Below are 24,323 nucleotides of genomic sequence, written 5' to 3'. Positions count from 1 at the left end.
TCTTCTGAGAAAAAAAATGTGCATGCATTTATGTTTTTAAAGGTGTGATTCTGGTAACACTGAAGCAAGGTGACGGCCATCAAGCTGCGCTGGGGAAGACACAAAGAGCCCCTTGTCCTGAGATTTGGTTTTTGAAGCTAGAATTGAGGAGCTGGTGCCTTTTGAAAATCTTGGATTAATTTTAAAGTCAGTGTCTTGTCTATCCTAGACAGTTGCCAAGGAAAGTCGGGCTGTCCATGTGACTTTGAAACACTCTAGTGAATCCAAATCCTCAATCTTCTTTGATTTTGAAATGGAAATAGAAACTATAATATAAGTTGTGTGTGTATAAAACATTTTTATTCATTATCATTTCCAAATACTTTGATGTTCAGACATGTATATGCCTTGCTTGATGGAAGAGATGTATTCTGAATCTATGATAGAAGGACCCCTACCTGTCCTAGAGGGACATCTTTCTTGTTGAAAATATGACCCCTGAGCTCTTTGGGATACTGGGTCCTTTGAGGATGTTGTATTTGTGGGCATTCCTCCTGGCATGCACAGATGGGCATGGACCCATGCACTTAGCGGGACCTATTTGGGAAGCCCTACACTTGAACTTCCTCAGTCAGCACAAACCTGTGTCATGGGGGCAGGAGAGACCACCTGCAGAAATGTCACTCACTCCAGTCCCTTCATACCTCACTGAGTCCACCTGATGGCAGGCTACAGTAAGAGATCCCCACCCCCACTCTCACTGTTGCTTTTGCAGGAACATAAAAACTGTGGAGAGATGAGTGAAATAGAAGCCAAGGTGAAGTATGTCAAACTCGCACGGTCCCTGCGGACATATGGTGTGTCCTTTTTCCTGGTGAAGGTGAGTTGGCCAGGGTGGGATCAGGGTTTACCTGTGTCTTCCCTGGTTTCTTCAGTAAATAAGTTTGTCTTGGTTAGAACCTTAGCACTGACAGATGTGGCATCTGGCCAGTTGTGACTTAAATCTGACTGCGGCAATTGAATTCAGGGCATGAGCACCAGGCTGCTCCCATGAGCCTCCAGGCTGCTTTGTCTTGCTTGTGTCCCAAAGGATCAGTCTCACTGTTGCTGTTCTGACATTCCTAGAGGTCAACTCAGAGCCCCAGTGTCCTCTAAAATAAGTGATCATGGTTGACCACTGACAACAAGATTGAATTCATGTCATATATGTTATACTTAAGTTATCCCAGTCCTGAAATTGACCCTTTGTTAAGAAGAACTAAACTCTTCTTAGTGTCTTTTGGGGTCTTGGGGGTCATAGAGTGCTTTGTTCTCTCCCATTTGCTACACATATTCTGACACCACTGTGTCCTCCTCTTGTGGGGAAACTGGGTCTATCTATTTATCTGTCTACCTGTTCATCTCTGTCTATCTGTATCTATCCACCCATCCATCTAACCATCCATCCATTCATCTATTATCTGTATCTATCTATCTATTTATTGTCATCATCTATCTATCCATGTATGTATGTATGTATGTATGTATGTATCTGTCTGTCTGTCTATCTATCTCTATTAATCTATCATCTATCTACCTATCCTCTATATCTATCTATATATTTATCATCATCATTTATCTATCCTTGTGTGTGTATGTATGTATGTATGTATGTATCTATCTTTATTAATCTATATCTACCTATCATCTATATCTATATATTTATCATCATCTATCTACCTATCATCTATCTATATATCTACCTACCTACCTGTCTGTCTGTCTGTCTGTCTGTCTATATGTATGTATGTATGTCTGTCTATCTACCTACCTACCTATCATCTATTTTGAGACAGTGACTTCTATGTAGCCCTGGCTGATCTCGAACTTGAAGAGAACTTTGTTTGTCTCCTGAGTACTAGGCCACCCCTCCACCATGCTAAAGGTGTGTTATAGTTTAGGCATTTGTTCCCATTGTGGTTTTGCCATTTGCCATGTCTTCCTTAATCAAGTTTATAGTCTCTTCATTTACAAAGGGAAAATATGATGACAGACTCTTGTGGAGTCTGAGGTCTGGGAATGATGCTTGTTTTAGTGACATTCAGGCCTGCTTTAAGTGCAAGCATAACTGTCAGTGTCGGGTATGGGTACATGTCGCAAAGCATGCATTCTTCGTGAGTGTGAATGTACACCCAGTGTTACTGATGACAGCTGTGTAGCCATATGTGTTTCAGCACATACCACTTGAAAACTTTTCCTTCCTGACGGGACTAAAAGCAAAGCTATCCTAAGTAAAATTTTAGCAGTAAGGAAAATAGTACAGATCACATGCGACAACCATTCTCAGCATCTTTTCATGGAACATAACTCTTAAAGTTTTTGTTTCATGAGCCAGGTTTGGTGGCTGTAATCCCAACGCTTAGGGAAGGAAGGAAGATCGGGGGTTTCAGGTCCTCCTTGGCTATATAGTATTTTCAAGGCTACCCTGTGATGCATGAGGCTCTGACTGTGTTATGTGTACAATTTCTGTTGTTGTTTAAATTCATATATCCTGTAGTTTTTATTTTATATATTATGAATAATTTACTTCCATACAGTCTATTTTCCTATAAAGTTCTTATTTTATATTTATGGGTGTGGGTGCTTTTGGGGTGTGTGGTGTGTGTGTGTGTGTGTGTGTGGTGTGATTTCTCAGATTTCTTGGAACTGAAGCTATTAGTTAATTATCTTGTAGGTGCTAGGAACCAAAGTTTGTTCCTTCTGCAAGAGCAGCAAATGCTGTTAGCCACAGAGCCATCTCTCCTGCCCCTACAAAATGATTTTTAAGCATTATAATATGTTTTTTGGATGTGCCATAGTTTATTTATATAAAGTCTTCTGTTGTTGGAGATTGAGTTCTTTCCAGCCTTTCTCTAGGACAAACTCCATTTGTGTTTCTTGTGACAAAGTTATTATATATACTTAAAAATTCAAAAACAAAGTGTTTCTCAAAGCAAGCTGTATCAAAGTGGACACAATTTTAAGGCTCTGGATGGGTGGGTATTGACACATTCTCTTTAAGGGATTCACAATTCTTTAAGAGGCATGTGTGTTTGCGTGTGTGTTTTTGTGCATGTGTGTGTGCGAGCGCGTGTGCGTGCATACATGTGTGTGGTCACTCATCCATGCATGTGTCAATGTAATGCCTGTGGAGATCAGAGGCATTAGATTCCCTGGAGCCAGAGTCATACCTGAGTTAGGTTCTCAGAAACAAACCCTAACCCAGTTCCTCTGCAAAAAGTGTGTGTTCTCAACTGCTGGGCCAACTCTCCAGCCTCAGGCTCTGCCATCTTCACTTCCATTAATTAATGATCCCTTTCATTCTCTTGTCAATTCTGAGAATTAATTTTCAAAAAACCTGTTTGATGTAAGTGAAATTTTATCTGCTAAATTTTTATGATTGTAAATACTTTCTGCGTCATTTTTGGAAGGTGGTTTTTGCTGATGATAAGAGTGTTTCACAGATGGTATAGCAAGTTTTGACTGCCATATGTGCTACAAATATTTATTTGCCAGTTCTTTGTTTCCTGATCTTTCATACCATGAGACATCTTGCTTGCATCTTTTTTCTGATCCCTCGCTCCCTCTCCCTCTCCTCCTATTCTCTCTCTCCCTCTTCTTCTCCCCCTCCCTCTCCCTCTCCTCCCATTCTCTCTCTCCCTCTCACTTTCCCTCTCTTTCACACATGCTTCCTCCCTCCCCTTCATCTGTGTGTTGAGTTAAAGCTCTTTCTCTTCTCATTTATTCTGTTTTCAATGTTTCTGCTAGAACAATGCTTCTTACCCAGAAGTCTCAAAAATACGCACCCATGTGCTCTTCCTAAATTATTAATATATCGCAAGGTTTAGTATAAGTGTGAAGTAAGAATCTACCATTATATTTTTCAAATCTATTAAATGAGCTGTTAGAATCACCTGTAACCCCAGCATTTAGGAACCTGAGGCAGAATGATTACTACGAGTTCCCTGCCAACATGGGCCCTGTTTCAAAGAAACAGAATTGGGGATGGGGTGGGTACTTATATGAAAACTACGTAACAGCACGCCATGTACAGTGAATACACACAGTGACAACGTTTCAAATGCTACATAGCACCCTATAAACATTACCACGGAGAATCAAGACCTGTAGGTGTACGAAAGCAAGGACTGCAGGTGGAAGTGAATGCAGAGATGTTTTCTTAAAGGGGAAGGGTCTATACCTCTGTATAATGAGAAGATCCCAGTTGGGCCCTTTGGGTTCACTTTAATAGCTTGAAATAGTCCTCTTCTGTTCTTTACCCACCCAGATGCTTCCTGGGATGCTAATACTGGGGAGGATACTGGGTGTCTCTCCAGTTCTGTCCCTTCTTTCTGACACAGTTTTAGAGCACACACACACCCAACCCCTGCTGAATATTGCTCCTTTCCAGGAAGCAGCACACCTTTGTGAATCTATCCAGTATCCTAGTGTCCCCCTACCCCATTCCTTTGTCTCAGTGAGTTATTCACCTGGGTTTCTTAAAAGCCATAACCAGTTTGTAAACAGACCGCAGGTGAAACACACCCAAACCGCTGTATTCTAGAAAGGCTGGTGACCCCTGGCCTCCCTCATTTCAGGAGAAAATGAAAGGCAAGAACAAACTGGTTCCCCGCCTCCTGGGCATCACTAAGGACTCCGTCATGCGTGTGGATGAGAAGACCAAGGAGGTGCTGCAAGAGTGGCCACTCACCACGGTCAAGCGCTGGGCAGCTTCGCCTAAGAGCTTCACACTGGTAGGAATAGCCAGACACTGAGGGAACTCGTGTGGTCCTGCGTGGTATTGGAGGGCTGTCTGTGGGTATTATTGGTCTTAAAGGGCCAGCAGTGCTGGGACATAGTGGGCACTGGAGCAGAAGTAAGGGCTGAGCAGCAATGGGGTTCTCCACACACCACTTCATCTCACATCTTGTGCCGCAGTCCTCTTGGAGCTCACAGATGGGAAAGTGGTGCTCACCAGGAGGACTCAACCGTTTAGCTCCTGATGATACCTCTTGTATATCCTGAAAGGAAACTAAGGTTCATGTGTGAATCCTCCTCAGAACTGTGTTTCCCAGCCTACCTAGAGAGAATACAGACTGTATGGAAGTGTTGTAGAAACAGCAGAAATCTGGGGTAATACTAAACTCTACCACGTCACTTCCTTGCTATGACCTTGTTCAAGATAACTTTCCTCTCTGAGCTCTGATTTCCCCAGCTTAAAGTGGGACGGTAGTAACTGCTTCATGGTTTCTAGCATTGGCTGAGATGATAAAACAGCATGAAATTCATTGAAGGTTAATGACTATCCCGGGCTTTCTGGTCTCATTCCCCCTCTCAACTTCAAAATTTGCTGTTAACAGAATACAGTAGCCAGTTAAGGACACATTTACATGTGAATTCTGAAGATGTGAGTAGTTTGTCAAGCAAGGTGAGCAAGAAGAGAAATTTTAAAAGTACTGGAAGTTGTTAACTACAGACTAAAGTCTTTGGAATTTCTATTTTCCTGCAGACATTGAAAAATAAGACATTTTTTGAAAAAGGATAAAGGAATTTAGAAAGAATGATTGGTTACTGTTCTTGTTTCTTTTCTGTTGCTGTGATAAAATACCTTGACCAAAAGCAATTTCAGTCCATTGTTGCAGGCAAGGCAAGGCAAGGCAGAAACATAAAGTAAGACATACACAGTCAAGAGCAGAAAGAGTAAACACATGGAACCTTGCTTACTTGCTCCACTCTTGTACTGTTCAGGACTCCCTGCCTAGGGAATGGTACTGCCCACAGTGGACAGGGTCTTCCTATATCAATTAACAACCAAGGCACTTCCTCACAGACATGCGCACAGGCTAGTTCAATCTTGGTAATTTCCCAATTGAAGCTGTGTTTTCAGGTGTGGAGTTCACAGATAAATGTGGGGCTATAAAGACTTGGCAAGGACCTAGGTTGGATTCCCAGCACCCATATGGTAATTCACAACCATGTGTTAACTACAGTTCTGAAAAATCTGATGCCTTCTTTTGACCTCCATGGCCACAAAGCACTCACATGGTACACATATATACATGCAGGCAAAGTGCTCACACTTAAAATAAAATAAATCTTTTTTAAAAAATTTTTTTAAAGCAAAATAAAAAAAAAAAAAAAACTGACTTGCACTGTCATATAATTTGGTCATAGAATGATATGGCCAGGCTATTTGAAGGGAATGCTTAGAAACTGCACCATCCATAGTCCGCTGGATGGACCCTACATAACCCCAAAACATGGGTGTTTGTTTTCAGAGAGCCATGTCTATCCTCCTCTTCCATTATGAGAAGTCATGGAGTGTTTATAAATTTTAAAATTTGTATACATATGTTCATGATATTTAGGAATACTAGAAGAAAATTGCTTCAGATAGGTACTTTGGGGAAAGGAGTTTTGTTTTACTGGATATTTTCTTTATTTACATTTCAAATGTTAGCCCCTTTCCCGGTTCCCCCTCCAAAAAAACCCTATCCCATCCCCCCTCCACTGTTTATATGAAGGTGTTTCCCCACCCACCTACTCCCGCCTCCCCGCCCTCAAAATCCCCTACACTGGGGCATTAAGCCTTCACAGGACCAAGGGCCTCTCCTCCCATTGATGCCCAACAAGGCCATCCTCTGCTACATATGCAGCTGGAGCCATGGGTTTCTCCATGTGTACTCTTTGGTTGGTGGTTTAGTCCCTGGGAGCTCCAGAGGATCTAGTTGGTAGATATTATTGATCTTCCTATGGGTTGCAAACCCCTTCAGCTCCTTCAGTCCTTTCTCTAACTCCTCCACTGGGGACCCCATGCTCAGTTCAATGGTTGACTGCGAGCATCCCCTCTGTATTTGTCAGGCTCTGGCAGAGCCTCTCAGGAGACAGCTGTATCAGGCTCCTGTCAGCATGTTCTTCTTGGCATCTGCAGTAGTGTCTGGGTTTGGTGACTGTATATGGGATGGATCTCCAGGTGGTGCAGTCTTTGGCCTTTCCTTCAGTCTCTGCTCCACACTTTGTCTATGTATTTGATCCCGTGAGTATTTTGTTCCCCTTTCTAAGAAGGACAGAAGCTCCCATATTTTGGTCTTTCTTCTTCTTGAGCTTCATGTGGTCTATGAATTGTATCTTGGGTATTCCGAGCATTTGGGCTAATAACCAATTATCAGTGAGTGCATAACATATGTTTTCTTTTGTGATTGGGTTACCTCACTCAGGATGATATTTTCTAGTTCCATCCATTTGCCTAAGAATTTCATGAATTCATTGTTTTTAATCGCTGAGTAATACTCAGAATTTTAAATTATAACATCAGTAATCATTAGCCTGTTGAAGTATAATACCTCTATTCCTGTTAACGTCTAGAAAAAAAATCTAAGCAGCTGTGTAACAACTGTTCCATTGTATAAAGCTTTCAAGTCTTTAGTTAGTGATTTTTTTTCTCTATTGTCGTATCAATAAAGATGATTTACATTTAAAAGAAAAAGAAAGGCAGGCAGGAATAGGTAAATTGGGGTAGTTTATTTTTGTCATGCCTCTTTTAATACTGTAGTTGGTCTATCCAAAGTAGTTCTAAGTATTTTTAAAAAATAAAATTTTATTTTATTTTAATGGGAATTTATTTTAAATTTATTTTAATGGGAAATATTTATAACAAGCTAGGTAAGTGATCTCAGCCAACAGACAGAATTATATACTGACATAAGGAATTCCTTCCGTCCTCCTGGATTGTATTCATCTTCCCGTTTCTGGTGCTTTCCCTGCTGACTGTCTGGGATTGATTTCTGCTTGGGGTCTCTTGTGGTCAGTTGTTTGCAGATCTCCCTGTTGTCTTTCTGTTATTGATTTTCAGTTTGATTCCATTATGGTCAGAGAACATATGACCAGAACATGCTGAGGATGTTTTCAGGGTTTGGGGTTTTGTTTTTTGGTTTTCTTTTTTAAGCTGTTATTTCAAGTGTATGAATGTTTGCCCGCATATAATTACACACCTCAGGTGTGCCTGACGCTCACAGTGGCCAGAAGAAGGTACTAGATCCTCTGGAACTAGAAATCCCCATGGTTGTGAGCTCCCATGTGGGTGCTGCGGAACCAATCCCAGGTTCTCTGCAAGAGTATCCAGTGCTCCTAACCACTAGGCTATCTCTCTAGCTCTTACCTTATCTCCGCTTATTTGTTTGTTTTGAGACAGGTATGCGCAGGCTTGGAGAGATGGCTTAGTGGTTAGGCACACTGACTGCTCTTTCAGAGGTTCTGAGTTCAATTCCTAGCAACCACGTACATAGTGGCTCACAACCCCTCACAATGCCCTCTTCTGGTGTGTCTGAAGACAGCTACGGTATATATAATATATGTAAAATAAATAAATCTTTTTAAAACATTTAAAAGCAAAGAGAGCAGTACTCACTGTGTAGCTTTAGCTGGACAGGAGTTCAGTAGTAGACCTGGCTCACTGCTTCTGCCTGCCTCTGCCCCACAAGTGCTAGGATCTGGTGTTTGCCGTCATGTGCGCTTCACCTTATCTTCCTGATACACTCAGGATCCGATGATTTTCTCTGTGACAGCAGACAGCATTTCTCTACATTTCTCACTATTGTTTGGTGACCTTGATGGGAAGAAGCTGAAGCCACCAAGCCTGTGCTGCTAAGGAGACAGGGAACCATACAGAGATTTACTGTGTTCATTGTTGAAATCCAATGGCCCTTTTCCCCTGCCTGGCATGTCTGGGCTGCCGCTGGAGGGGCTGCATCTCCTGTCTAGTTCTCCTGGTCCTCTGGAAAGGGTAGGCTTTTCAGGAATGACTACTGCAGGGTATTCAGGCCTCTCCAGTTCTCTGCTTCAGCGTCCTAAGGCTCCAGTCCTGTCTGTCTGTCTGTCTGTCTTCACAGTTTGCAGAGTCCTACCCCCTTTACTTTGTATTTATATGTCTGTGGGGGGCCTGGAGAGGTGAGAAGACAACTTGCCAAAGTCAGTTCTTTCCTTCCACCCTGTGGGTTCTAGGGATTGAGTTCAGGTCTGAGGCTTGGAAGCCTCAGCTTTGTTGTTGTTGTTGTTTTAATATCTACCATTGAATACATTTTTAGAGTTCATTTTTTTCCTCAGAGTGGAGAACCGTGGAAGGTGAGCCGTGTCATAGTTTTATAGCTGCTCTGTGTAGCCTCATGGTGTCTGATAGATCTAAGCAACTGTGTTTCTCCTAACGTGCTCTTTTAGGATTTTGGGGAATACCAAGAAAGCTACTATTCAGTACAAACCACAGAGGGGGAGCAAATATCCCAGCTGATTGCAGGATACATTGACATCATCCTCAAAAAGGTATGTTGTGTTGGAGAAGACGGGGAAATCAAGGCTGCTTTGGTAAAAGGTCTCAATGATGAAGCCACATTAAATGGGAGTTTTATTTGAAATGTTTGAGTGACAGGTTGGGTCCTCAGCATGAAGAGCTTGTGTATGAGATCTCTGACCCAGAATCCTCTGAGCATGTCTGATCTTGCCACAGTACATATATGCATGTGTTACTGCTGGGTAAGAAGCAGTGGGCTGGGTTCTAGTTTGATTTCCATTGTTGTGATAAAAGCACACTGACCAAAAGCAGCTAAGGGAAGAAGAAGGTTCATTTGGTTTCCACTTCTGTTCGCAGTCTATCCTGCAGGACCTATGGCTAGAAAGCCCAGTAGGAACTTGTCAGTCAGGCCCACTTGTTGCCCTGTCTACACAGCATTCCCTCCAACTAGGGAGCTCACAGCCAAGGAAGGATTACAGAAACCATGGCGGGAGGCTGCTTGATAGTGTAGGCTCATGCTCGGTCATCCTCCTCATACAGCCCGGGAGATGGTACCACCCAGCTGGTTGGGCCTCCTAGGTCGGTTAACAGTCACAACAGTCTCCTACGGGAACACCCACAGGTCACTTTGTTCAAGGGAATCCCTCAAGTTGCCTCACGTTGATAGTTAGAGCTAGCTAGGACCATCTGTCCTGATTGATCAGCATGGATTTCCCTTCTATGCAGAAACCCAAGGTGGTGAACTAAATGTGTGCGTTGTGGTTTTCATGAGTTTTTGTTCTTACCTAACATAATGACACCACATGCCATAGTAGCATGTAGAAAATCAGATGGTTTAAGGCTTTCCATTCCAATCCATTCAAAATTGATATTCTGTGCCCGACTTTTTGCTATGTAAGCAATGATAAACACCTGGCTTGGTATATTTGCATATTGAGTCACAGATTTCCACTTTATTGGCTTCGTGCCTCTGTGCTTCTGTTCATTGTTGTGTCTCTTTTACCTCCAGAAACAAAGCAAAGATAGATTTGGGCTGGAAGGGGATGAGGAGTCAACTATGTTAGAAGAGTCAGTTTCCCCAAAAAAGTAAGTATCTAGGGTACTTGGGATCTGCCTCCTCCTGAAGTGACATGGCGATGGGTTAGTCAAGGCTTGCTCTTCAGTTACGGCCTAGGACGAGCTGTGCTTGTGATACAGCTGTCATGTGTGGGTGCTGAGCATTTCGTGGGGACCCTGTGCAGAGCACGGTGTCCACCTCCATCTTAGGAAGCAGTCGGCTTTCCTGGGTCCTGCTTAGCATCTCTGATGTAAATTTCACGGATCAGGTTATTACCTTGAAATCTGTCACTTAGCTTCTGTTTAATTCTGTCCTGGGATTCTGGAGGCTGGCCAGTGGTGTGGTCAGTATGCTTAAAGCACTAACTACATGCCACACTCCTCTCACAGGCTGCGAGGCAGCAAAGAGACAGAGCTAAGAATGTGCCCTTAGGGCTGGAGAGATGGCTCAGTGGTTAAGAGCACTGACTGCTCTTCCAGAGGACCCAGGTTTAACATGATTGGGACATGGCAACTTTACAACTGCCTATAACTCTGGTTTCAGGGAATCGATCACCGTCTTCTGGCTTCCATGGCCACCAGATGCAAGTGAGATACCGACACGTGCAGGCAAACACTCATGCATGCAAAATAACACAAATACTGTTTTTAAAGAAGAAGGAAAAAAAATCACTCACAGGAACCATGCTCGGAGCAGATCTGGGCGTCTGTTCATTTGTGCTGGCCTTGAATTTTCTACCTTCACAAGCCTGTAGAAACCAGGAATTGCAGCAGTATCACCTTGTTGCATGTGGTTTTGATGATAGAGTCACACCAAACATGGGCACGTTTTGTTTGCTATTGGAAAGATTCTTGTTATTTTAAATTCAAAACTTGGAGCTGGGAAAATGGTTTGGCTGTTAGGAGTGCTTGCTCCTCTCACAGAAGATCAGAGTTTTTTCCCAGCATGCGCATTGAGCTGCTCACAACCTCAAAGAACTGCATCTCCAGGGGATCTAACATCCTCTTTCAGCCCTGCAGGCACCTGCATATACCACCCCCCCCCACACACACACACACACAATTAAAAATAAAACAAAATCTTTTGATTCAGAACTTTTAGCTCCATTTATTAATGAGAAAATGAATGTAACAAAAAAAAAATAAGAGATATCTAGTAAGCACTGCTAGCTGGGAAATCTCCACAGACAACCTTATGCTAAACAGATCTGTGATAACTGCCCTTGTCTTTGTTTTTATTCTGTGTTGTGTTGGGATCAAATGATCCCATGTTGCCCCTCAGACGTTGGTTCCCTGTAAGTAAGTACACAGGGTGGAGCTAAATGGACCCCAGCATACTTCGACACTATTGTATGCTATGGAGGAGCCTCCTAAGTCCTTGGAATGACTAATGTCCACCACACGGACAGTCTTAAGTTCGTGCTTCCCACCAGAGTGAGATGTTTGTTTGATAGACTCATTAGCACTCAGATGAGCCCAGTAGGTATGGGAGTACACGTGTCAGGCCCCAGTGGCTAGCCACTGAGAATTCTCTATGGTTACTGTCTCATCATGGACCTAAGTCAGGGCGAGCAGGATGAGTGGCCCAGGTTGTTGGCTGAGGTGTAAGAAAGCTGCCTCAGACCTCCTCTCCCTGGTGTCATCTACTCCGAACTCCTTTAAAAGGATGTTTTATATTTATTCTTTATAGCTCGGCACAGATGTGTTATTCCTTTGGATTGTCTTCATCCCACGTTCCTTTCTTATCCCACCTTTCTGGTACCTGTGAACCCGCATTTCCTCTCAAGTCTCTCCTCTACTTTCAGATCTTTTTATAATGACCTACTGAGTACGAGTGGGGTTGCTTACATGAGCAGGGATGTTGGGAACATGGACAATTTACTACTGTCTGTAGCACCGAAGAAAAGCAACTCTCCTGCCTCGAGCAAGCATCAGCTCCCAAGGGCCCCTCAGCTGGTGGTGGGGTCTCAGAAGATCCACACCACGCAAGAATGCCGAGAGGCTGGTTCTTGTGCAGCCTGTGTGCAGTGAGCGGGCCTGTTGGGACTCATTCTTGTGCGGCAGCCATGGCCTGTCCAGTAGGAAGTGATTTACACCACTCCTCCAGTCCGCCTGCTGTTTTACATTCTTTTCTCCTCTGCTTCCATGATGTTCTCTGAATCTTACCCCCAAACAAAGGCCGAGGTGATGTACATGTTCTTTGTAGGTTTGAGTTCCGGACAGTTGATTATTCTCTGCACTCTGAGCTGTCAGGACCCTTCATAAACCACCACCCACCTTGGCTCACATTTTTAACTCTCTACAGATGTCTGTAGCTTGAGATGCTAGCTTGGTTAACAGGAATGGTCTGAGATTGAGCCTACCTCTTGGTGTAAAATTCCCCTTCCTTCTTCACCTCTCCAGAAGCACAGAAGCACCTCTATTCCCCAGACCTTCCTTGTGGCTTCTCCACTAGGTTCCTGAAGAAGACCTGCCCACTGTCTAGCTCCTTACACATGTGCAAGGGGCTTTGCACCTGCCACTCATCCTAAAAATCTTAAGATCTCTCTCTCTCTCTCTCTCTCTCTCTCTCTCTCTCTCTCTCTCTCTCTCTCTCTCTCTTTCTCTGAATCCTAATCTCTGGTTGGAATCTTTTGGAAAAAAATATAAGTCTCTCAAGCCTCCAGAGGTGACAGATGCCCTCTGTGGTCAGTTGACTTGAACTTGTGAGAGGGTTTCCTTAGATTTATTTGCACATTTTCCCCATCAAGCTAAGGCTAGATCTATCACTGCCTAGACTGGAAGCCTGTTGGATAATGTTCTTTCCATATGATTGAACAAGTGATAGGAGCATATCGGAACCTTCCCTCTGCATGTCATTGTTATAGGACTGCCATTTGTTTTGTCCTAAGAGCAAATAAATTGTATAATACCTGAACGCTACCAATGGAGGCACTGACACTGGTCCTGACTGGATTCATCTGAGGTGCTTCCACTGAGCAGCTCCGTGTCACTCTTCATTCTCTGCCCGCCATGTGTGATTTTTAAGTGGCCTCCGCAGTCTAGGGCAGTGCACATTTTTGATGTCTTCCCGCTGTACTGTACTGTGTCTACCTCCCACTGACCAGCCATCTCTTTCACAGATCTACCATCTTGCAGCAGCAGTTCAACCGGACCGGGAAGGCAGAGCATGGCTCAGTGGCACTGCCAGCTGTCATGCGCTCTGGCTCCAGTGGGCCTGAGACTTTCAATGTTGGCAGCATGCCATCACCACAGCAGCAGGTCATGGTCGGACAGATGCACCGAGGACACATGCCTCCACTGGTGAGACTTCCTGCTCACTTGTCTGTTAACCTCTGGGCCCCCAGAGATGGTGACAGGTTCTGTGTGGGAACCCACAGCCTCCCATCTGAGCCAAGTCATCAATGGTGCATTCCTGTAATTGAATGACTAATTGATCCTTTCTAGAATCAATGGCTAGAGAGTGAGGGACCTTGTATTTAGTTTCATTTCTTATTGTAATTACAAAGTACCTGACAAAAGCAACTTACAGGAAGAAGCACATTTTGGCTCACACGTTGAGAGGACGGTCCATGAAGACAGTGTTGGCAAGTGTGAGGCGGCTGATCACACTGCACGTCACATTAGGAAGCATAGAGGGCTGAATGCTGGTGCTGCTTAGCTTTCTCCTTAACAGAGTCCAAAATCCCACCCTGTGAAACAGTACCACCCACATTTAGAGGGGGTCTTCCCACCTCAGGTAACTCAAGCTAGAGATTGGTCTTCCCTCACAGACCTGCCTAGAGGCTGATTTCCAAGGTTCTTCTGTTCAAGCTGCCAATAGAAATTAACCACCACGAACCTCTTTGTGCTGTAGAAACAGACTCCGTTTCCCAACCTGTTAGCAGCTTCAAGCTGCCTGGCCCTGATACCCTCATAAAAAGTGGGAAATGGGCCAGTCATCTATGATCGACCTTTGTAACCTAGTCTTGCTGAATCCTTTCTAATTCATCTGATTGAATACCGCTCAGACCGGCCTTGGGAATCCCTCGCTATTGGGCTAGTTTTGAGAACACAAGAATATCAAAGTTGGGAATTGATTCAGCTGTAAAGAAGTATGTGGGCTATAGGTTTAGACAGAGTCCTGGAGTATGATCAAGAGTCCTTTGTATTAAACAGCCATTTGTGTTCTGTGTGCGAGATCATTTATCCACAGTACTCAGATCAACTGTATCCCCTGAGTTCCCCTGTGAGGCCGCTCGCTCGTCAGCCTTCGTGTCTTCTAATTAAGCTCTCCACACCCTTCTGATTATAAGCCCTTCGCTGCAATCACCTTCGCTTTGTGTTCTATTAATATAATGTGCTATTTCTAGCCCTCAGGTTGAAATGGGAGCCAGTTCAGGTGCGTAATGAGATGTGCTCTCGACTGAGAAGGTTTAGTTTGGTTCTGTTCTGTAAGGAGACCCTGTCAGTCCCCAGATTCTGCTCACCACCTTGTGTTCATCTGCCTTTGTAGACTTCGGCACAGCAAGCCCTTATGGGGACTATCAACACAAGCATGCACGCTGTCCAGCAGGCTCAGGATGACCTCAGTGAGCTCGACTCACTGCCACCTCTCGGCCAAGATATGGTAAATATCCATCCTGTGTCTCTGTCCTCGTTCAGAACAAGGTTGGTTACATGCTTGGGAGGAGGATTCTGCTGGGCGAAGCTGTCTCTAGCTATCTGATAAAGAAGTCTATGTGTTTTGCTGTATGTTGGGAAAGAGAACTGCTGTGCTAAGAACTGAGACCCTGGAGCCACTTATCCCAGCTCCTCTGATTCACTGCTGTATGAGTCTGGGCATCTTACCCCCTCAAGCCTCTCCCCTGTCATCTGCAAACAAGGCTGATGGGAAGGGTTGATGATCTAATTCTTAGCATGAGCATCGAATAAGAGCTCAACTCAGGTAGCTGGCTTGTCGTTTTAAATACTGCCAGTAGCTCCCAGATTTCAGTACACAACGGGACCTCATGGATGGCTTGTTAAAACTTACCTCTGGGCCCCAGCCGTCATCTTCAATTGTGTTGTTCTGACCATGTGTTTTTGATCTAGTGGGTATGGGGTAGGGCCTCGGAATACGTGTTTGCCACACATTCCCGGGGATACTGATGCTACTGTCCAGGTATTTTGTGTTTTGTGAACTCCTGGGTTAGCTACAGTACTGCTGAGGCTTACAGCACGGTGAGGTAATGATCTCCAAGGCCCACAGTATCAGCTAATGTCTCCTACTTCAGGTTGTGGTCTGCAGGACAGCAGCACTGACATCATCCAAATGCTTAGGAGAGAAGCAGAAATCACAGGCTGCCAGCAGCATCCTATGTCATGGTGCCTGTTAGCCAGCTGTCCCCGTGATTTGTAGGCATGCTAAATTTTGAAAAGCACTGACTAGCAAGCTTGTTCCCCAACACCACACCACCACTGCCTTCTTGTACCCTCTCCTTCTTTTTCTTTCTCTGCACCGAACCCACCTGCAGAGCCTCACAAATAAATCTCAGGTTACACAAAGCAGTCTCTGGTGGCCTGCCTGGGTATCAGCAGGGGTTTGGTTGGTTTTTGTTTTCCTCTTCATATCTATGTAGATAATTTCATGCCTAGATGTAGATATCTATAGATACAGATATAGATTTTTTTTTAACTTTACATTCCAATTGCATCTTCCCTGTTCCTCCTCTCCTCCAAGGTCTTCCCTCTCACCTCCCCTTCCTACCTCCACCCTTAGAAAAGGGAAGGCCTCCCATGGGTATCACCCTGCCTTGGCATATCAAGATGCAGTAGGACTAGGATCATCTTCTAATGTGCCTAGGCAAGGCAGCTCAGGTATGGAGAAGGGATCCAAAGGCAGGCAACAAAGACAGAGACAGCCCTGCTCCTGCTGTTAGGAGTCCCACATGAGGAGATACATAACTACTGCATATGTGCGGAGGCCCTAGGTCCACCCCATGCATGCTCTCTGGTGATTCAGTGTCTGGGCCCCGGTTAGTTGATTTTGTATGTTTTCTTGTGTCCTTGACCTCTCTGGTTCCTTCAGTCCTTCCTCCTCCTCTTCCATAGGATTCCCCAAGCTCTGTCTAATGTTTGGCTGTGGGTCTCTGCATCTGTTTCCATCAGTTACTGGGTGAAGCCTCTCCACATGACATTTATGCTAGGCACCTATTTGCAAGTATAGCAGAATTTCATTAATAATGTCATGGGTGGGTTCTCTCTCGTGGCATGGGTCTCAAGCTGGGCCAGCTATTGATTGCCCACCCCTCAATTTCTGCTCCATCTTTACCCCTGCACATCTTGTAGGCAGGATAAATTGTAGGTCTAAGGTTTTGTGGCTGGGTTAGTGTCCCCAGTCCCTCCATTGAAAGTCTTTTCTGGTTACAGGGGATGACTGGTTCAGAATCCATGTTCCTCCATTGCTAGGAGTCTTAGTGAGGGTGACCCTCAGATTCCTAGGAGTTTCCATTGTTCTAGGTGGTCCCAGAGATGCCCCTCATCAATTCTAATTCTCTCCTCCCATACCCTCCCCTCCATCCTCCTTCCACCTGATCCCTCCTGTTCCCATTCCCACCCCTCCCCCATTGAGTCCCCCCCCCATCCACCCCCAATGTCTGTTCTATTTCCCCTTCTTGAGATTCGAACGTCCCCTTTCGGGCCCTCCTTGTTGCTTCATTTCTTTGGGTGTGTGGAGTGTAGCATGGTTATCCTGTATTTTATGGCTAGTATATACTTGTAAGTGACTACATACCATGTGCTGGTGTGCAGTCATGGTAAAACAACAACAACACACTGCTATAAGACAGGCATTGCAGGGCTAGATCCGCAATGCATTCTGCAGCCTCGTTTCATCAAGCGGGATCACTCTTCCGAAGCTGTCCCTGAATGCTGTTGTCCATCTCTATACTGGTGTGAGTGGAGGTTGTTACTGCCCTCGGTACCATTCCTCCCAAGTCCCTGAATTCAATATATATTGTGGTCAGGGAACTCCAGAATGGGAATAAATAAGTCGACTTCCCTATCCAGAACACTTGGGAGATAGTTTTAAAATATGTGGAGGTGACTGTCCCAATTCACCAGTTTTTGAAGAGTTAGGATGTGCTAAAATAACAGGTGACTCCCCTGAGCCTGAACCTAGATCAGTGTCTTACCTGCAGGTCATCATTATCAATATAAATACTAGCAGGCATATCCAAACTTTTGACACAAGTCAGTTTTGAAACAATAATTGAAAAATAAATCATACATACAAATAAAAAAATAAATCATATGTACAAATCTCATAATGTTTTAAGTAAATGTACATCTTGTGCTGGGCTAACTGTCCCTTGTAGCCAACAGTCTACGGGTTGGACATATCTGACGGGCTGAACAAAATATAAGAGCTAAAAATGCCTTTTGAGTTTCTGTAGTCGGAGAAAGGCAAGGCCCAGGACCTGGGTATAATTTGCCATTGTTCTGTCACCTGATGGAGGTAAAGCAGGCACAGAGCAGGAGCCTTAGCCCCTCTTCCCAGGTTTACTGGAAAAAAAAATGCCACCTGCATATGGCCATGATATTTGATTTTCTTCATGATAGTTCAAGTTACGTAATAGGAAAAACTTCAGAGTTGGTCAAAACTCTTGTGAGCTAATATGACTAAAAGTTCTAACTCTACTCCCTAAAAAAGCAAAGTGAAGATTACCACCAATTGTTAATGTAAGTACCAAGTTATTATGCGACATTGGGTTTATGAACATGTCCTAGTTACATATAATACTGAGTTTCATTGTGAAATTTTCATAGATACACACACACACACACACACACACACAATATCTTTGATCATATTTGCCCCATTACCCCTCCATTCTCCTCCCATTATTGAGCTCATTCATCACTTGGTCATCTTGTGTGTGTGTGTTGTTATTGTTGTATGAACCTGTGAGCTTCATCGGGGTTGCTCTCATGTGTGAGAGTTATGTCAGAGCTCCTTGTTGGTTTCAACAGCACTAAAGAAAATGTCTCTCCCCTTCCAGCAACCACTAACTGCCTGTCAATCCTTAGCATGTGGCAAGGCCTGTAAGCCTTTGTAGCCTCCCTAATGGACCCAGTCTTGTGCAAAGAACTCTAGCTGCTGAAAATCCCAAGAGGGTCATGGTTATATTGTGTCCAGAGGACAGCATACTATAGCGCTCTACTTCTCTTTTCTGTGGCTGTGACCCCATGGCCACGGGAATTTATAAAAGGAAACATTTAAATAGGCATATGGTTTCAGAGAGTTAGAGGCCATGATGCCGGAATGAGTGCATGATACAGGAACAGCTGAAAACACCATCTTGATCTGTAAGCGGGAGGTAGACAGAGACTCTTTGAGTCTCCTGAACCCTCCAAGCCCACCCCAGTGACATACCTCCTCCAACAAGGGCAGACCTCCTAACCCTTTCCAAACAGTTCTACCAACTGGGGATTGGGTATTCCAACTTACGAACCATGGGGGATGTTCACATTCAAACCACCATACCACTCTTCTCCCCAGCTTTCACATGTTTCCTCCCCTTCTTCTGTGATGTTCCCTGGTCTTAGAGGAAGTGACATAGGTGATCTTTGACTCTCAGTTGTCTTCATCTACATATAGCCATATCATATTATTTTTCCTAAGTGTTGGAACTTTTTTTTAAATTACAGTATAAGATATAGAGAATGTATATATCTTTCAATGTCTCTAGACACACAAGAAGCCTGTCCAGATATTGTTTACAATGACTTGGACAGTGCTGGCCTAGGAAGGAGAGTACAGCCAAGTGCTGGTCTCATTGTATGGCTTCACTTCCCTGGTCTCCTGGGCAGTTCAGTGCTGTGATTGGGTTGTTCATTGTCTGGCTTTACAGGCATCGAGGGTATGGGTTCAGAACAAAGTGGATGAGTCCAAGCATGAAATCCACTCTCAAGTCGATGCTATCACAGCTGGAACGGCTTCCGTTGTCAACCTCACAGCTGGTAAGTCCCTGAGTAACTTGTGCTGGTGTGTGTGTGTGTGTGTGTGTGTGTGTGTGTGTGTGTGTGTGTGTGTGTGAGAGAGAGAGAGAGAGAGAGAGAGAGAGAGAGAGAGAGAGAGAGTTTATGTGTCTGTGTGTGTGAGTGTGTGTGTGTATGTATGTATTCATTCTTTCATTGAAGCAACAGATTGCTATCCTGTGAGAAGACAGGCTAATCTGAGATATCTGGCCTACTTTAAGCATGTGCTCAAAATGATCCAAGATAAATGTAAGAAACATCTCCTTCCTGTTTGTTGAAATCAGGTATCATTAAAAAGCGCTTACTTAGTGTTCCTTACTGTCCATCAGCGTGTGAACATACTTGAAAGTCTTTGAGGGCAGTTTCTCCTTTGGAGAGTTTACAGTCTAGAAAGGGTCTAGAGATGTCAAACGTCCATCCAATCCTTTGCTTATCTGGTCCAGTAGTTGTGTCTTCTAGGATGGCCTGACTCCCAGCCTCACATCTTCTGGTGAGAGCCAGGAAATACCTGGGCTTTTGTCTGCAGTATACCAGTGTTTTGAGGAGCAGAGTGACCCGTGGACTGGGGTCGAGGGATGCAGATGCATGCTTCGGAAGTTCAGTTGTGTTTATTTGTGTTTGGAGGTCAAAGAACAACTTTAGCCATTGTTCTTCAAGCAGCCCTTTTTGTATTAAGATGGGTGTCTCCTTGGCCTAAAACTCCACAAGTCATCGGGACCAGCTGACCAGCAGGTCCAGGGATCTGTCTGTCTCCACTCCACCAGCACTGGGATTGCAAGTTTATACCACCAGAACTTTTTTTTTTTTTAATGGTTCTAGGGATTGAACTTGGGTCTTTGTATTTTTAAGGAAAATGCTTTGCATTTTTCTTTTAATGTTTAGTTACATTTACATCAGAGTGAGGTGGGGTTATACATGAGTGCCACCATGCACACGTGGAGAGTAGAGAGTGAGTTTCAAGAGTTAGATCTCTCCTTTCACTGTTACGCCATAGGGAACCACTGCAGGTCGGTAGACCTGTCAAGCGCTTTTACTAGCTGAGCCATCTTACTGGCCACTACTTTTGATGTTTTATTTGAAAATTTCATATCAGAGTATATAGTATTTTCATCATTTCCAATCCCTACCCCCAACTCCGAATTCATGACCTTTGCTTTAGAATTCCCTGTTTCAGTATGAGAGACCTCCAGGTGAGAGGACCTTATTGAAGACCTTGGAGTCAGGGTGATGTCCATCCCACTGAACTCCTTGGAATTCTGTATTGATACCTGCATGATGGTGGGGCACAGGCTCCTGCCAATGGGAGTTTTGAGAAAGTCTTACCAGGCCTGCTTACTTCCTGCCAAGCAGGACCCTCCTCATCTGTCACCACTCTCCTTTGGTCTTGGTCTCAGGTGACCCCGCAGACACTGACTACACAGCCGTGGGCTGTGCAATCACTACAATTTCCTCCAACCTGACCGAAATGTCCAAGGGGGTCAAGCTGCTGGCGGCCCTCATGGATGATGATGTCGGCAGTGGGGAGGACCTTCTCAGAGCTGCCAGGACCCTCGCCGGGGCCGTGTCTGATTTGCTGAAGGCCGTGCAGCCTACTTCTGGAGAGGTGAGCCCTAAGGACACTCAGTCACACTCAGATGAGACCTTCAGGTCTATGGAGCTCTGGCTTCCTGAAAGGTTTCTTCCATCCTGAGAATATCACAGGGTAGTATTGAGAGTTACTGAAGCAGGTCAGATCCTGTGTTCAACCCTTAGGGTGTGGAGGGGTTCTTCTGGTAGAAAGCCAATCTGACTAGTACATAAGAGGCCTACCTACAGGTTTGCAACTGGACTTCTATATAAACCAGCTTTGTTCTAATTGAGCAAGACCCATTTATTGGAAATTTCAAGCACATCTGCCTGTCACTGGATGATAAGCGTTTCCTTGCATCTCACCAGGGTTTATTTTTTTCCTCCTATCTCGCATACAACCGGAGATCTTCATTTGTGTGGAGGAGGGGCGGTTCTGTTGGATTCCTCACTATACTGATATGTGTCGAGACGTGGGAAGAAATTCATTTTCTTTCCAACCAGCTCATGTTCTCTGTTTGTAGCCGCGACAGACTGTTTTGACTGCTGCCGGAAGCATCGGCCAAGCCAGTGGAGATCTCCTGAGACAGATCGGAGAGAACGAGACGGATGAGAGATTCCAAGTAAGACATCTGTGGCTCCCCAGTCTTGGAAATGTGTCTGACTGAGGAGTCTGACCTCACAGGATGTATCAGAGCACAAGCCTGGTCTTCCTGGAGTTGTTGAGAGGAAGATACAAGGAGATGATTTGAGTAGGGAGGTCTTTAGTGTCTATCTTTAATGGAAAAAAAAAAAGACAGGTCACTGATATTATGTATCATCCTCCCAAACACTTAGCCTTTCTGGTTGTTCACCAGTTTCTTGGACATTTTATAACCATAAAAGTGGATACAGTAATTGTGAATCATTTGTATTGGCCACCCCACCTCCACACTCCCCATTCTCAGCAAGTCTTGTTTTATTTTGTGGGGAGTATCTTTTAATGGACTCACTTTTTGTTGTTTTTTTTTTAATTTGTGTTGTTGGGGTGTTGGTGTGCTTGCGCGTACGAGCGGGGTCAGCCTCTGATGTCATCTCTCAGGATGCTGCTTCGGTTTTTGAGATAAAGTTTCTCACTAGGACCTGGGGATTGTTGATTGAGGCAGGCTGACAGGAAGTCAAGCGGCAGAGATCCGCCTCTCTTAGCCTCCCCAGGACTTCGGTTACAAGTGTACACTGCTATGCACACTAAGCTGTATCTCCAGCTCTGGCCTTTACTTTTTAAGAAGTGTTTTCTATGTTATTGCATTTCTTAAAGTAGGATCTGGGTATTTAATTCAGGCTAATCCAACAGGCACTTGCTGCCTGAGCTCAGATCTCGCCATGTAAGAAGGCTGAGAGTTTGAGTGACCCCTAACTGAGAAGTCATTTTTGTGATCCTTACTTTTCAATACTAGAGTCTTATGCTGCCCGTCCTCTGCTGAGCAGCTGGTGCTACTGTTTGCAGCTGGCTTGATTCACTGCCAGTTCCACCATATTGAAGCTTGGACAATATCTCAGCTTGTCTGCTCCTTCCTAACCTCACCCCACAGTACAAGTGTTAAGACCGAGACAGAGTACGTTCTGCTCTTATACTTGGGGGCCAGAAACCCATATTCCCTTTTAAAGTCTCTGATTTTGCAAGTAATACATAAGTCTATCCCGATTAGAATATTATATTTCTAAGCTATGCTCCCAGAAGGATTCCCTTATCCAAATCTATCAAATTCATTGTATGGTGATTCAATTGAAGTTCACTGCACTTTACTTTTTAAAATCTATTTTATTTTTATTTATGTAAATGTGTGTATCTGTGTGTGTGTATATATATATATATATATATACATACATACATACATGTGTATGAGGGTATCCTCAAGAGGCCAGAAGAAGGTGTCAGATCCCCTGGGGATAGAGTTACAGTCAGTTTTGAGCCACCCAGAGTGTGTGGTGGTAACTGAACTCAGGTCCTCTGCAGCAACCGCTAGCACTCCAAACCACTTGGCTGTTCTTTCAACCCTTTTATTTCAGTCTTTGCAGTATGGTCTCAGGTAACATGAGCTGGCTGCAAGGTCACTCTGTATCTGAGGTTTACATTGAACTTTCATCCTGCCTTCATCTCCTACATGCTATGATTACATGTGTGTTCCACTGTGCTTTGAGTATGTGGTATTGGGAATTGAACACAAATCTTCATGCACGCTAGAATTTCAAATGTATAAGAACTGACATCATATATACCACCAAATTCAGAAAAATATTGTTTAAAAAATACTTATTTTTTAAAAAGTTTGTTTATTTTTGTTTGAGTGCTCTCTCTTCAAGCACCACTGTACTCCAGAGAGGATATCAGATCCTGTTATAGATATTGTGAACTATTATGGGGTGTTAGGAACTGAGCTCAGCTCTGGAAGAGCAGCCAGTGCTCTTAACCATTGAGCCATCTCTCTGACCTGAAAAAGCAGACATCTTTGTATCAACTGCTTGATACTCTAAATACATCTTTCCCATGATGCAAGAGGATGCCTTTTTGGCTACATCCCCTTTGACCACCTCTTCATTGGTCAGTGACATCATACTATTTTCTAGAAAGAGATCAAACACCTTCCCTTCCCTTAGTGTCCCCTGGCATTCTGGTGTTTTGCCTCATGGGTGGCCATTTTTCATGACATTTATCTTAATTAGGGTTACTATTGTTATGACAACACACCATGACCAAAGCAACTTGGGAAGGAAGCAATAATTTGGCTTATGCTTTCACACTGTAATTTGTCATTGAAAGAAGCCAGGACAGGAACTCAAACAGGACAGGAACCTGGAGGCAGGAGCTGATGCAGAGGCCATGAAGGAGTGCTGCTTATTGGCTTTCTTCATTGCCTAGCTTTCTTATAGAACCCAGGACCACCAATCCAGGGATGACATCATCCACCATGGGCTGGGCCCTCCCTCATCAATTACTGCTTAAGAAGATGTCTTACAACTGGATCTGATGGCAGCATTTTCTCAATTGAGGTTCCCTCTTTCAGATGACCGTAGCATGTGTCAAGTTGACATAAAACTAGCCATGATACCATTTACTCTAGAATTATAGGGATAGGATGTGTCACATAGACTAAATCATGATTGCATGTGTGAAAGAGAAATGTACACTCTCATCCATAGAGGTATCTATGTCTCCTTCCTGTCTCTGTACTTGTGGTTCAAGGACCATAGCACCCATTCATGTCCTGAGGTTCAGTAAGATGTTCGTGCATGGTGTAGGCTGGGTGCCAGTCATAGCTTCCTGAAAGTCACTTTCTATACTGGGATTTCCAGGAACTGCTTCACTGTGTGCAGAGATCACTGCAGACCACATAACACCCTACTGACCCCTCTTTTTGTCCCCATCCTGAGTCCTTTCCAG

General features: G+C 44.2%; 1 protein-coding gene across 3 annotated transcripts in view; it reads left to right on the top strand.

Annotated features, from left to right (window-relative positions):
• Positions 1-24,323, top strand: part of Tln2 (talin 2) — a 412,083-nt gene that overhangs the window by 247,672 nt on the left and 140,088 nt on the right. For all 3 annotated transcript variants that reach the window (XM_076925417.1, XM_076925418.1, XM_076925416.1), the window contains 9 exons: positions 755-859; positions 4,596-4,751; positions 9,211-9,312; positions 10,290-10,366; positions 13,459-13,639; positions 14,832-14,945; positions 19,210-19,318; positions 20,731-20,939; positions 21,427-21,525. In XM_076925417.1, the coding sequence (XP_076781532.1) occupies positions 755-859; positions 4,596-4,751; positions 9,211-9,312; positions 10,290-10,366; positions 13,459-13,639; positions 14,832-14,945; positions 19,210-19,318; positions 20,731-20,939; positions 21,427-21,525 (1,152 nt within the window). The remainder of the gene's footprint in view (positions 1-754; positions 860-4,595; positions 4,752-9,210; positions 9,313-10,289; positions 10,367-13,458; positions 13,640-14,831; positions 14,946-19,209; positions 19,319-20,730; positions 20,940-21,426; positions 21,526-24,323) is intronic.

This window comes from Arvicanthis niloticus, chromosome 26 (genome assembly GCF_011762505.2).
Source record: "Arvicanthis niloticus isolate mArvNil1 chromosome 26, mArvNil1.pat.X, whole genome shotgun sequence".
Taxonomy (NCBI): Eukaryota; Metazoa; Chordata; class Mammalia; order Rodentia; family Muridae; genus Arvicanthis; species Arvicanthis niloticus.
Note: the sequence above shows the minus strand (reverse complement) of the source record. Positions and strands in the feature narration are given on the sequence as shown.